This window comes from Anas acuta, chromosome 16 (genome assembly GCF_963932015.1).
Source record: "Anas acuta chromosome 16, bAnaAcu1.1, whole genome shotgun sequence".
NCBI lineage: Eukaryota > Metazoa > Chordata > Aves > Anseriformes > Anatidae > Anas > Anas acuta.
The window spans coordinates 16,077,813-16,090,414 of NC_088994.1; the positions used below are offsets into that span (position 1 = coordinate 16,077,813).

The following is a 12,602-nucleotide window of genomic DNA, read 5'->3' on the forward strand; positions in this document are numbered from 1 at the left end:
CGTTCTTTCGGGGAGGGCTCCGGGGCCTACCGGGGGGGGGGGGCCTGGGGCCTACCGGGGCCTACCGGGGGGGTGGCTCCGGGGCCTACCGGGCCCGATGGCGCTGCGGAAGCGGCGGCGTGGGGCGGGTGCGGGCGTTGCCAAGGAAGTGACCGGGGAACGAGGGGGGGGTGTGGGGGGGAGGCGGCGCCGCTCCGGCCCCGCCGCATCCGGTGCCGCGGGAGGAGGCGGCCGCGGGGCTCCATGGTGACGGCGCAGGTGAGAGCGGCGCGGCCCGGCCTGGCCCCGGGGGGTCCCCGTTTCCCCCCCCCCAGGTCCCTCCCGGTGGGCCCAGGCCCGGGCTGGGGGCTCCCGGGCGGTGCCCGGCAACGGGAGGCGAGTGGGGGCCGGTTGGGGGTTGGCCCCGGGCGGTGGCCGGGGGCTGCGGGGAGGTCGGGGGGCACCGGGCCCGAGGGGGGGCTGAGCCCCAGGGCATCGTCGTCCCCTCCCCCGGTACCCGGAAGGTTCACACGGGGGGGTGGCGGTGGGATTCAGGGGGGCTCAGGGTGGTGCCTGGGAGGTGCGAGGTGAGGATTTGGGCAGCGATCCCCCAAATTCCCCAGATCTGTACCCAGATCTCCGCACCCCATGCGGGGAAGCCTCGTGAGGGCCGAGGCGTTGGGGTCGCCCAGCTGTGCCACGACCTCGCTGCCAAATATCCCAACCAGAAGATCCCACGTTAGCCCACAGCCACCCCATGGCAGGGCTCGTTTCCTCAGGAGCAGTCTGCTGTCGTAGAAAAGACCTCAAATGCTCCCTTTGCTCCCCACCTTGGTTACGTGGAGCCATCTTCCAACACAATCCTTCAGCCCTGAGACCCAAAAGGATGCTCAGGGGCCTGACCCGGGTCTCTTGAGACCTCCCTGTGTGAAGGAGTCCCCGTGGTGCAGAAGTTTGTGGTGCTGCAGCCTGCGCCGCGTCTCGCTGCCAGGCCCCTCTGGGCAGGCCCTGTCCAGCTCCGGCCTTGCAGGAGAGTTTGTGTGAGCACAAACACCACCGACTGGTTCTGCTCCTGGTCACGCAGCTGGGTGAGGCTGGGGAGAAACGTGATTTGGTGTCCTGCGCTCTCTCAGGAAGCTTCAGAGCAGCAGCTAAAATAAGGGGAGATGATTCGTGAGAGGTTGTTATGAAAATAGCCCACATCGAGGGGAAGAGAAATGATCTGGGTCTATAAAAAGAGACTTGCAAGTGAAACGGGGGAATGCATCAAAAGTTTAGGAAGCTCATATTGCTGAGATACACCCAGAGGAGCAGCAAACATGCAGCACATTTTTTGTTAAAGGTATGCGTTGCCAAATCTGAAGAGAACAGGTGCTGGACATTTCACTTTTAACTTCCAGGTGAGTATGTGCACAGCAATGTGTGCTCTTGAAAAACAAAGCAGCCAATGCGAAGATTAACTTAATCTTCATCATTTCATCCTAGTCAGCATCTCTTTTGCAAGCTGCCCTTCTCATCAATGTTATATTTTGGATATTAATTATATAAAGTAGGACCAGGCTCCTCCTGTCAGAGTTTGTGCCTAATTTGAGTCTTTGCCAGTACGTTCGCTCCCAGTGCAATGCAGATAAATGACGCGCTGCTTGTTTTGGGAGCTTGTCTCTTGTGAACTTGAACTGTAGGAATATCTCAGGTAGGTGGGGAAGGAGAAGCATCAGAGAATCACAGCACGCATTTATATATATAATTAGTCACGATGAGTAGAGAGAGAGTTGCTTTTTCTGCTTCTGCAAGACTTGTCCCCATTTCAAGTGTTCTTTTCTGTTGGTATACCAAAATACATGTTCCCTGTGGGCCAGAAAATAAGGTCATCTTTATTTGGAGTTGTCAGCTAGGAGGGAAATGTTTTTCTTCAGTTGCAATCCCAAATTCCTGTCGCGGTTCCAGTGCAGCGTGCGGGTTGTTGAGCGCTTCTGGATGCTTGTCCAGTTTGGGCAGCCCCACGCAGGTTCCTCGTCTTCCTGCTGGTAACCTCTAAATGCTTTCCTGGGAACAACGAGGGAGCGAGGCGCTTCCCTGCACAGCAGCAAGGAAATTCTGAAGGTCGTGTTGAGCTTTCCATACAATTCTTCAACGTGTTTGTTTGTTCCTCTTGTGCTATTCTTTGTAGTGCAGATCTGCAGTCTGGGCGTTGAGATAGGAGCGTTCTGCTTCCTTCTTCAGTCCTCCAGCTCTGCTCTTGAAGTTCTCTGGCACCTTACTTGAGAAGCTCTCTGGAGACGTGCAGTTACTGAGTAAAACCAGACTAAATCCATGGGCTGCTGCAGACCCAGCTGGTAGAAAGATGCATTTGGAAAAAAAAAAATAAACTTCTTAGAAATCACACTGCATTTCTCAAGCTGTACCACTGAGATCTTCAGTGCGAGGCTGCCGCTTTAGCAGCAGCGCAGTCCTTGTGCTCTGTTTTAAATGGCAGCTCGTGGTGCCAGCTGCTGGGAAATGCAGCAGCACGTGTCTTCCTCTGCAGCCCGGAGTCATCAACGGCTCGGGTCCCTGAGCTGGATTTGTGCACCGTGCCTTCAGGCTGGTGCTGAGCCTTGTGAGCCCGGTGGTCCCCACTCAGCGGGTGCAGCAGAGCAGGAGCATGGTGTGCGGGCAGTGTGGTTGGCATGCGTGAGCAGAGCTGGCTCTTACAGAAAATCCCCCTAAAAGTGTGTTGGGGAAAGAAAAACAATAGCATAGGTCTGTGCGAACAGTTGTGCTTGAAGGCTCTCAGGCACACAGGGTTGTTTTCTGTTTCCTATAAAAGCAGACGCACGAGCTCTAGCTGAGGAACACATTCGTCTGCAGAATCCTGTCCCAGAGGGCAATCATGTTAGAGAAAGACAAAGGTGGCCTCAGAGGACTGAGAGCTTTATGAAATGTTTGGAAGTGATATGGAAGGAGCTTAAACTCACCTTCAGAAGGCTGAGAAGGGCAAACCTGGCAGGCGTCCACTTCGCACCCTCATGTCCTCTGACTGCTCGAGGTGTACCGTGGGTCATCCCACCTTTAGAGCTTTCCCTTGTAGTGTCTGCTAGATAGAGGCTGGAAATGCCACCTCTGTTTTAATGTTCCTCTTAGCTGCCAACAGATTTTGGAGTCCAGCTCGCTGGGGTGATTTGGTCCCCTGGCTGGTTTGGCTTACAGTATCTGCAAGCCTTGGAATGCTGCTACACTTGGCTGCCGTAACACTCTACTTTGCAGCCAGCTAGATTGCGAGACGTGGGAAAACTTTGGGGTAACCATTATTTTCCTGCACTTGATTCTTGACAGAAAAGTGAAAGTAACATCAGATTTCCCAGGTGTGGAAATGGAACGTTCAGGGATGGGATGCCTGGAAATGGACAAACCATTTAATGATTTTGTCTCGAAGCCTCGCAGCTGCTGTAGCCCAATTAAAGATCTATTATGCTGTAGGTAGGCTTCAGAAAGTGACTTTAAAAGTTTTAATGCAGAAGACATAAAAGCATTTGGGCAGCGGTCCAGGGAACCGCTGTCACTAAAGAAAACCCAGGGATAGGTTCTAAACCTCTTGTGTCAGGATGGTCCTGATGATGCATCACATCACATCACATCACATCACGTGTGAGAAGACTGTAATATAAAGGTGGCCTCATAAAAATGAGATGTTTTTGTCAATACGTAGGAGGCGTAAAAAGAGGCAACTCTGAAAATACTATATTTGTGTTTTGTAATCTCTCGACTGTTGGTAGGTAGGTGAAGCACGCAGGTGAATCACCGGCTGGTTTCCTTTCATGAGCCTGCAGCTGCGTTCTGAGCAATATGGACAGAGCAGGTCTGTGCTGGATTTTCAAAGCACAGGACTTAAAACAAAAAGCTAAACTGCAAAGGGGATCAGTGTCAAGGAGTTACATCATTTTAATAAATACTTTAAAAAGCATTATTATTTTTAAAGGTCAAGAAAAGGATCTCTGCCAGCTGCAAAGGTGAGATTTGATGAAGATTCTTAGCAGCAGAGCCTGTGTAACTGATACTGACAGGCTTTGGTAAAATAATACTGTCTTGGCTCAGGCCTTTTTTTTTTCAATTTTTATGTTGTCCTTAATTGTTATTCTTCAAAACCCCTCAGAACGGAATGCAAAATTGTTATTCTTCAAAATCCCTCAGAACGTAATGCAAAATTCTGCTTGAATAGATGAGTCAAATATTGGCTCTGTGCAGCAAGCTGCCTTCATATATGCCTTCTTTGTTTCTGTTCTAGGTTTCTAGCACTGGATCAGCCGTTGATCAGCACACGCCAGCCACAGACCTGCTGTCATGTCTAAGTTAAAGAGCTCTGAGTCTGTTCGGGTGGTGGTACGATGCCGGCCGATGAACAGCAAAGAGAAGGTAGCTTCGTATGAAAAAGTCGTTAACGTGGACGTCAAATTAGGGCAGGTCTCAGTGAAGAATCCGCGGGGAACATCTCATGAACTGCCTAAAACTTTCACCTTCGATGCTGTGTACGACTGGAATTCCAAGCAGGTTGAACTCTACGATGAGACCTTCAGACCTCTCGTGGACTCTGTGCTGCAAGGTTTTAACGGGACAATCTTTGCGTATGGGCAGACTGGAACGGGGAAAACATACACGATGGAGGGGGTGCGTGGTGATCCCGAAAAAAGAGGGGTCATCCCCAATTCATTTGATCACATCTTCACCCACATCTCTAGATCCCAAAATCAGCAATACCTAGTTAGAGCTTCTTACTTGGAAATATACCAAGAAGAAATCAGAGACTTGTTATCAAAGGATCAATCCAAACGGCTGGAGTTAAAAGAGAGGCCGGATACAGGTGTGTATGTTAAGGATTTGTCCTCCTTTGTTACAAAAAGTGTCAAAGAGATAGAGCACGTCATGAACGTGGGAAACCAAAATCGCTCAGTTGGTGCCACCAACATGAACGAGCACAGCTCTCGATCTCACGCCATTTTTGTGATCACCATTGAATGCAGCGAGCTGGGACTCGATGGAGAGAATCACATCCGCGTCGGAAAACTCAACCTGGTAGACCTTGCGGGCAGCGAGCGCCAAGCTAAGACTGGAGCACAGGGGGAAAGGTTAAAGGAAGCTACGAAAATCAATCTCTCTCTTTCAGCTTTGGGCAATGTGATATCTGCCCTAGTAGATGGCAAAAGCACACACATTCCATACCGGGACTCAAAGCTCACTAGGTTGCTTCAAGACTCATTAGGTGGCAATGCCAAGACTGTGATGGTGGCCAATATAGGCCCTGCCTCCTACAACGTAGAGGAGACTCTTACAACACTAAGGTATGCCAATCGTGCCAAAAACATCAAAAACAAGCCGAGAGTGAATGAGGATCCTAAGGATGCTCTGCTACGCGAATTCCAGGAAGAAATTGCTCGACTCAAGGCGCAGTTGGAAAAACGGTCTATTGGGAAAAGAAAGAGGAGGGAAAGGAGAAGAGAGGGTGGGGAAGAGGAGGAGGATACTGAAGAGGGTGAGGATGAAGGAGACGACAAAGATGACTATTGGAGGGAGCAACAAGAAAAGCTGGAGATTGAAAAGAAAGCCATTGTTGAGGATCACAGCTTGGTAGCGGAAGAAAAGATGAGACTGCTGAAAGAGAAGGAAAAGAAGATGGAGGACCTGCGACGAGAGAAGGAAGCAACAGAAATGTTGAGTGCTAAAATCAAGGTAGAACTCTTCCTCGTCATACTTTCATACTTTTTAAAACAATTTATTTAGGCTGTGGGGAGAATAGCAGGTTTCCCAGTTAGGAAAGGTATTTCAAAAGAAGTTTCCAGAATAGTGATTTGTGTTTAGTCAGATTTTAAAATAAACTGTTTCTAGACAGAAGTTGAAATTCCCTTTGTTTCCGCCATTAATTAGGAACCTCAATATTCATGAGTTGCTGCATTGTTCTTATATGCTGATCTTGTAAGATCTTAAGCAATCCTCACAATGAAATGTGATGATGCATCTTTTCACAAGCTGTAGCACAAAAAAAAAAAAAAACATTCATTCTTCATTCTGCAACAGATCATTAACAAGATTTTACATGAGAGTACACATTTTTGTTCTTCAGATTGGCCACGTTACAGCAGTGTGTAATTCCAAGCAAGTTACTGTTTCATTTATCCCCCAGTTTTACAGGAATTGTTAGAAATAGTAATGCTCATAGCAGGTAACTTAGGAGAGGGCTGCCCTCGTGAAGCTGTCTGTAAATGAAAGTCACATCCTGTGGAAAAGACTTGTTAACTGGTCACTGAGAGGGAAACTTATGACCGTGTTTTCTTTCAGGCAATGGAAAGCAAACTTCTGGTGGGAGGAAAAAATATTGTGGATCATACAAATGAACAGCAGAAAATCCTGGAACAGAAACGACAGGAAATTGCGGAACAGGTACAAGGAAGAACATTTGTTATTTTTGTATAAAAAGCCTTGCTGTGGAACTTCTATAAAACATGGTATCAGGAGAAAGGTAAGAAAGTTTGCACAGGGTTAACCCTGAAATTGATTAAATGGCAATCATAAATCTCAAAAAAAGGGTCAAGGGCATGTGTACTATTTGTTGTTGTATGAAATATGCAGATAAGGCTTATAATACTTTTCTTCCAGCTTTTCCCATTAAAGATTTATATTCCATCTTAATTGGATATGTCTGTAAGTGAAGAAATAATTGGAAGGCCTCAGGGAGTGACAGTCCAACTGAACTCGAGGGAAGGGGTGTTCACTATGTGACAGAAGTTTATTTTCTATTACGCATTTTCTGATGGTAATTCATTAAGTGCAATGATTAGTATGAATTGATTAAAAAAAAAATCTAACCACAACATTTCATTCCTTTAATTGAAACCTGAGCGCTTACTCACCCTATCTGATTCCAATAGACCCTTCACCAAAATAAAGACAAAGAAGAGCTAATGCTTCTGGTATTTCTAAGGCAAGAGATAGGAAGAACTAGAAGCTAAAGCAAAAGCCCTGGAACCCAGGGAAGTAAAAACATCCTAAGTGTTGGTTTCATGTGTGTCAGCCTGGAGGTGGCAATGCAATTGTGGTCCCTAACATTGTACATCACATTCTTCAGAAACGTCGGGAGCGAGAAATCCAGCAGCAGATGGAAAGTCGGGATGAGGAAACACTAGAGCTGAAGGAGACCTATAGTTCTCTTCAGCAAGAGGTGGACATAAAGACCAAAAAGCTCAAAAAGGTAAAAAGAAGATTCTTTCACGTCCACTGGGTTAGGAATAAAACCAACTTGTGTGTGAAACTGAGAGGAACATTGGCAAGGTATGACTTCAGCTCTTGTTGTCTGTTCCAGTTATTTTCCAAGCTGCAAGCTGTGAAGGCAGAGATCCATGATCTCCAAGAAGAGCACATCAAGGAGCGCCAGGAACTGGAGCAGACCCAGAATGAACTTACCAGGGAGCTAAAGCTAAAGTAAGTCCCGTCACTTCGTTTCCTGTCAGTTAACTTCAACAGAGACAGTTTCTTATGGGGGGAGTGAAAGGAAGGACTGTTCTGCACATGCTTGTGGAACAAGATTTCAGCAAGAGAAAGCCAAAACATTCCTCCTTTTCCACAGCTATATTAAGTCAGCGTGAGAGGAGCAATAGAGAAAATTGTCTGCTGATTGCGTTTCTTGTGTATTTCCCATTGTTGTGGTTTTATGTAGGCATTTGATTATTGAAAACTTTATTCCTTTGGAAGAAAAGAATAAGATCATGAACAGATCATTCTTTGATGAAGAGGAAGACCAGTGGAAACTGCATCCCATCACCCGGCTGGAGTGAGTGTACTTCTAATCTTTTACGTAGGATCTAGGTCACATAAAGCCCTCTAGCTGCTAAGAACAAGGTACCCCAACAGAGGGATTGAATTGGGGATATAAAACATCCCTCCAAGTTCTTAGCTTGTTGAATTATAAAACAAAGATATTCATCTGAGTAGGTTGAATAAAATAGGAATGCACAATTAGGAAAATTCTTGGAAGATTAAGATTTGTCTTCTAGATGAGCCCAGTAATGAGCCCAGTAATTATATGTAGCATATACGTAATTCTCCACACGCCACTGAAGTAGCAGTAAATTTCTATTGTATTTGTTTCTTAGATGAGTTGGAAAAGCTCTCAAAAATTATTAAGTGAGAGCTGTGGGTATATCCTGAATCTCTACAGAGGAAGTTCTCTAAAGCAAATTTGGTAAGCAGGGAGCAACCAAGTGCATCTGTGGTCTGTATGATAAAAAACAACAAAAAACCCATAGAGATACCCTGCTTTGTGCAGGGAACAGATGACAAAGGATAACTGCTTTATCTTGTAGACTGACTGTTGAGAGCTGTTCTTGGAAATGCAATCTAGGTTGTTTCTGCTCTCTTGAAACATATTTCCATGTGGAATTTGCAGATGTTGTAGCTTATAAATTCCAAGAAGAGTTTTTGGTTTTGGTGCCTAATGGACTGAGTATCTGTGTTTCTCTAGTAACCAGCAAATGATGAAAAGACCGGTGTCTGCTGTAGGATACAAAAGGCCACTAAGCCAGCACGCCAGGACATCCATGATGATTCGTCCAGAAGCTCGGTACAGGGTAAGCCCAGACGTGGTTACAGCTTTCAAATGTTCACCTTCCTGGTCAGGGGAATGTGATTTCAGAGGATCGTTAGTTCTTCTGTGGGACATACATTTTTACAGTGTCCTGGATAGATTTATAAAGTACTTCAGAATATGCTTTGGGGGGAAAAGAAACTATTTGCATGAAAACATGCAGGTTTTGATTTTGCTTCTACTTTCCCAGGCAGAGAATATTGTATTACTGGAACTTGACATGCCCAGCCGAACAACAAGAGACTATGAAGGACCAGCCATTGCTCCCAAAGTTCAGGCTGCTCTAGAAGCAGCTCTGCAGGATGAAGATGAGATACAGGTGGATGCTTCAACCTTTGAGAGCACTTCAAATAAAAAACCAAAAGCCAGGTGAGCTGAATTTTTAGTAAGCAGACTAGCCAGCAGCAAAGGGACAAAGCTAATTGCTGTCTGTCTGCAGTTCTCATCAGTAAAGCTATGGCTAACGTGGCTGTAAAGCAGAGACAGAGAAAGGAACGTAGGACAGTAGAGAAAGATGAGACTAATTAGAGTATAAATCCAGTAAAAAAAATTGGAAGTTTAATTTTGATGAGTAACAGGTGACATTGTTGGGGCTTTTTTTGTTTATTTTTTTTTCATTTTTACTTCTTCAGGCCTAAAACTGGAAGGAAATCAGGGGGATCCTCTTCAGCAGGCACCCATAGTTCTCAGCTCTACCCACAGTCCCGAGGGCTGGTTCCAAAGTAAAACCAGCAATTCCTCTCCAGGGCGTGAACAGCCTTTGCCTTCTGAGAGCAGAGACAAGTAAAAACCTGCAGAGAGACCTCCCAGCCAGACTCCAACCCCCTTCCCCTGGAGGTGGCCTCTTTGCTGTTTAACTGACTTGTGCCAGTCCAGGTGCACTGAGCCACAGGAAGATACGTGCTTGCAGTTCAGCATTTGGCCTCTGTGGGAAACAGATTTTAGTTAGGAAATCAGAAATGCATGAGGTACGTTACAGTGTATTAGAAGCAATGGGAAGCATGGGGATCACCTCACAGCATCACCGTCTCTCCTTCTGCACTAGCCCTCTTGCTGCACTGGGCTTTTTTGCTGTTGGGCAATAAGAAGACAGAGTTGAAAGTCATCTCAACAGAACCACGGCTCCAGAGCTTCATAGTGAGAACCAAATGAGGTTAAAAAGCAAAGGATTTATCCAAACTTGACTAGGTGCACAGTTTTTCCTCTTCCTGCTTGAAAGGCTGGCATCATCCTTTGGGGTTAAGAAGTTGGTCTGACCAGGCAGAATGGCAGCTGTCAGCATGTATTCACCACCAGATAGCTGTGCCTCCCTGTAGAACTGTAGGACGAGAAGGGGTCTTGAAAGCAACTTTGTACTCGGTAGAAAGGAAGCAATAGAAATTGAAGTCCTTTACTTGTTTACAGGCGTAAGTAAGAGCTCCTCCAAACTGACCTCCTGCAGACCTCACCCCTACCAACAGGAACCACCTTGTCAAAGAATTCATCTGCATACCAGTGCCAGCTCCACAGCTTTCTTCCTCTCTGTTGCCTCCATCTTTACCCCTGGCATTTGACACCAGTATCCACACCAAGCCTGAACGGGGGGGCGGCGCACGGCCATTTGCTCAAATCTCCCCCTGATCACAGGAAATGTGGCATTGGCATGGAGCTAACTGCCGAGCAGGCTCATAGGGCTGGCTCTGCTCTCCCCCATAAACTGGGTGGAAAGTGGAGCACCTTAATGAGAAGCTGGCTTTTGAGCGCACTGCTCTTGTGAGCATGGCCCCTCCTAAGTGTCTCAGGAGGTTCAGCACACGGTACCCCTTGTGCCTCACCCGGGTCATGTTAAAAGCTTTTCCTTTGCACCTCCTGGACCATGCATGGCCCAGTGGGAGCAAAAGCACACGTAACCGAGTCTGGGTAATGGGATCTGGCATTAAATCCAGGGGCTGTACTTTGAAAACAAGGGAGGAAGAACTCCTGCTTTTGATGGTCTCTCTGCAAGCTGCCCTATGACTAAAGCAGGCTGCTGTAATGCTGCAGGCTGGTGTGGTGGGGTTGAGGGAGATGGAACTGCCGTGTTGAAGACAGAGTAAGGTGTCCCTGTCTAGTGTCTCGCAGCTCATTTGTAAGTTTTAGTTCATTGTATATTGAGACTTGGGATGTTATTTTTCCTGGTTGCTGTTGGCTGTCACCCTATGAATGTTTTTACCTATTTCCTCTCCTTCACTGATGACTTTCTCCAGACTGACATGTGTGAGTGTATGAGGACTTGCCTGGTTTTAGAAATGCTCTGATATATGGACTCTGCCTTGTGTGCTCGTTACGTATCTGCTGAGTGACTTCATCCGGGCTGGAGAACTCCACTGTGTCTGACCCCCATGAGCAGAAGGAACTGCACACTCAGCACAGCTCACCTCTGCATCTTGCGGGCATGGTGCCTCGGTGAGCCAGCTGCCCAGGTGGGCCCCGAAAAACTCCAAGTCAGCTGCTCTGCTTCATGGAGTGCTTTTCTGGATCACAAGATCAATACACACGCACACACATATTTTAGTTTTGGTGGAGGAAAGAGGAGTTTGGCCATAACCGAGAGAGAAGCACCAGACAAATTTCAAGCAGAAGATGGAAAGCTGGTATAATCTTCCTTTTTATAAAGCACTGTTTGTGTACAGAGAGCCTTTTACTTAGCTCTTGTTGTATAATGTAACGTCAACTTCTCTTCCCTCTCCTCCGTCTCTCCCTAGCACATAATATTCTGTACCTTGACATTTTAAAAGATGATTGTATGCTGGAAGTGCTCAGAGAACTGAAGTGAAGCAAGGGGGTTCTACAACCTGTAACAGCAAGGTAATATAGACGCCTGTATGTCCATAGCTACGTGTATGTTTCACGGGAAGCTGCATACACAGCCACGTGTGTCTGCACATGCGCACACTGCCTCAGTTACTTCTGTTCCATAGGGAATCCGACGTTACACTCATATGCTGGAAACTCCCCTTGTGGCAGGACTGGTACAGTGGAAATCACAGTGCAAACCCAAACCGTTCTCATTTTAGTACTGATATAAGCTAGCTGGTAAATATGTCAGAAAGGCTCTGCTTTTAATTCTGTAGAAATTCATTAGCAACGTAAAAGAAACTCAGTGAGGTGGAAAAAGAATAAAATTGCATATTTAGTCATTGTATTTAAATCGGAGCAGTGGGTAGAGATTTGGTTAGCGTGTTCACGGGCAATCCCAGATTGTTACAGAAGCTGTTAGATTCTCATTTTGATGGACGTACCCTTGACCAGATACTCAGTGGCACTGATATTAAGATAAAATACATTGTCTTAAGCTCTACAAAATGTACTGAACTCTGTGTTGAAATTTTTAAGAAACATTCCTGCCAAGTTTGCGTGCCTCTGGCTGTTATCTGAACCATCTGGGCTTCCTGCAGGTTAACAGCCAAAGACAGGAAATCCAGCAGACTCCTGGAAGAGGCCCTTGGACCTGGTGTGCAGTCACAGCTTTTTCATAGGAATGTTTTACATCCTTCTCATCTTTGCTCTGATCTGTAGAGTGGGATTTTTTTTTTATTTATTTTTTTTAAAGTGACCTGCAGCAAAAGCAGCCCCTTGTCCCCAGGAGCAAGCACCACATGACACTGAAGTGTAGGAGTTAAAACACTTTCTTAAAATCCTTAACATAGGGGTAGCACCTTTTTAAAAACATTTGCATGCTGCTTGACTCTTCTAAAACACACGCATACCTCTGTGATAGCACCTTGGAGTACATCAGTGCATTATACAGATCAGATCAAACTTCTCTTATTTTTTTTTAGCTGTAGTAGGCCTGCCTTCACTGCACACGGAGCGCTTGCCAAGTTCCAGAGAGGCACCTGTACAGCCGGATCTACTCTTCTACCTCTCTTCTACCCGCAGCGTTTAATATGCACCAGGTTTTGGGTTGTTTCTGTTCTGTTAAAACACAGATTGGAAAACTCAACCTGCAAAAGCCATAGGAGGCTGAAATGGAACTGAAGGGAGAGCCCTG

At 46.5% G+C, this 12,602-nt stretch overlaps 1 protein-coding gene across 3 annotated transcripts; it reads left to right on the forward strand.

Annotated features, from left to right (window-relative positions):
* Window positions 1–153: 153 nt before the first annotated feature.
* Window positions 154–11,914, forward strand: KIF3B (kinesin family member 3B). Of its 3 annotated transcripts, XM_068700982.1 has the most exons (10): window positions 178–258; window positions 1,322–1,379; window positions 4,244–5,682; window positions 6,289–6,390; window positions 7,076–7,198; window positions 7,310–7,428; window positions 7,664–7,777; window positions 8,468–8,573; window positions 8,781–8,959; window positions 9,223–11,914. In XM_068700982.1, the coding sequence occupies exons 3-10, from the start codon at window positions 4,300–4,302 to the stop codon at window positions 9,314–9,316; spliced, it is 2,220 nt and encodes a 739-aa protein (XP_068557083.1). In that variant the 5' UTR covers window positions 178–258; window positions 1,322–1,379; window positions 4,244–4,299; the 3' UTR covers window positions 9,317–11,914. The 3 variants fall into 3 exon arrangements, with proteins under 3 accessions (XP_068557082.1, XP_068557084.1, XP_068557083.1); XM_068700981.1 differs by lacking the exon at window positions 1,322–1,379 and having other exon boundaries at window positions 154–258; XM_068700983.1 differs by lacking the exon at window positions 1,322–1,379 and having other exon boundaries at window positions 154–258; window positions 9,995–11,914.
* The last annotated feature ends 688 nt before the right edge of the window (window positions 11,915–12,602 follow it).

Coding starts and splice junctions, on each gene's coding strand:
- KIF3B (XM_068700981.1), top strand. CDS start 4,300: ATGTCTAAGTTAAAGAGCTCTGAGTCTGTTCGGGTGGTGGTACGATGC. Junction 6,391..7,075: donor GACAGGAAATTGCGGAACAG/GTACAAGGAAGA, acceptor CACATTCTTCAG/AAACGTCGGGAGCGAGAAAT. Junction 8,574..8,780: donor GTCCAGAAGCTCGGTACAGG/GTAAGCCCAGAC, acceptor CTACTTTCCCAG/GCAGAGAATATTGTATTACT.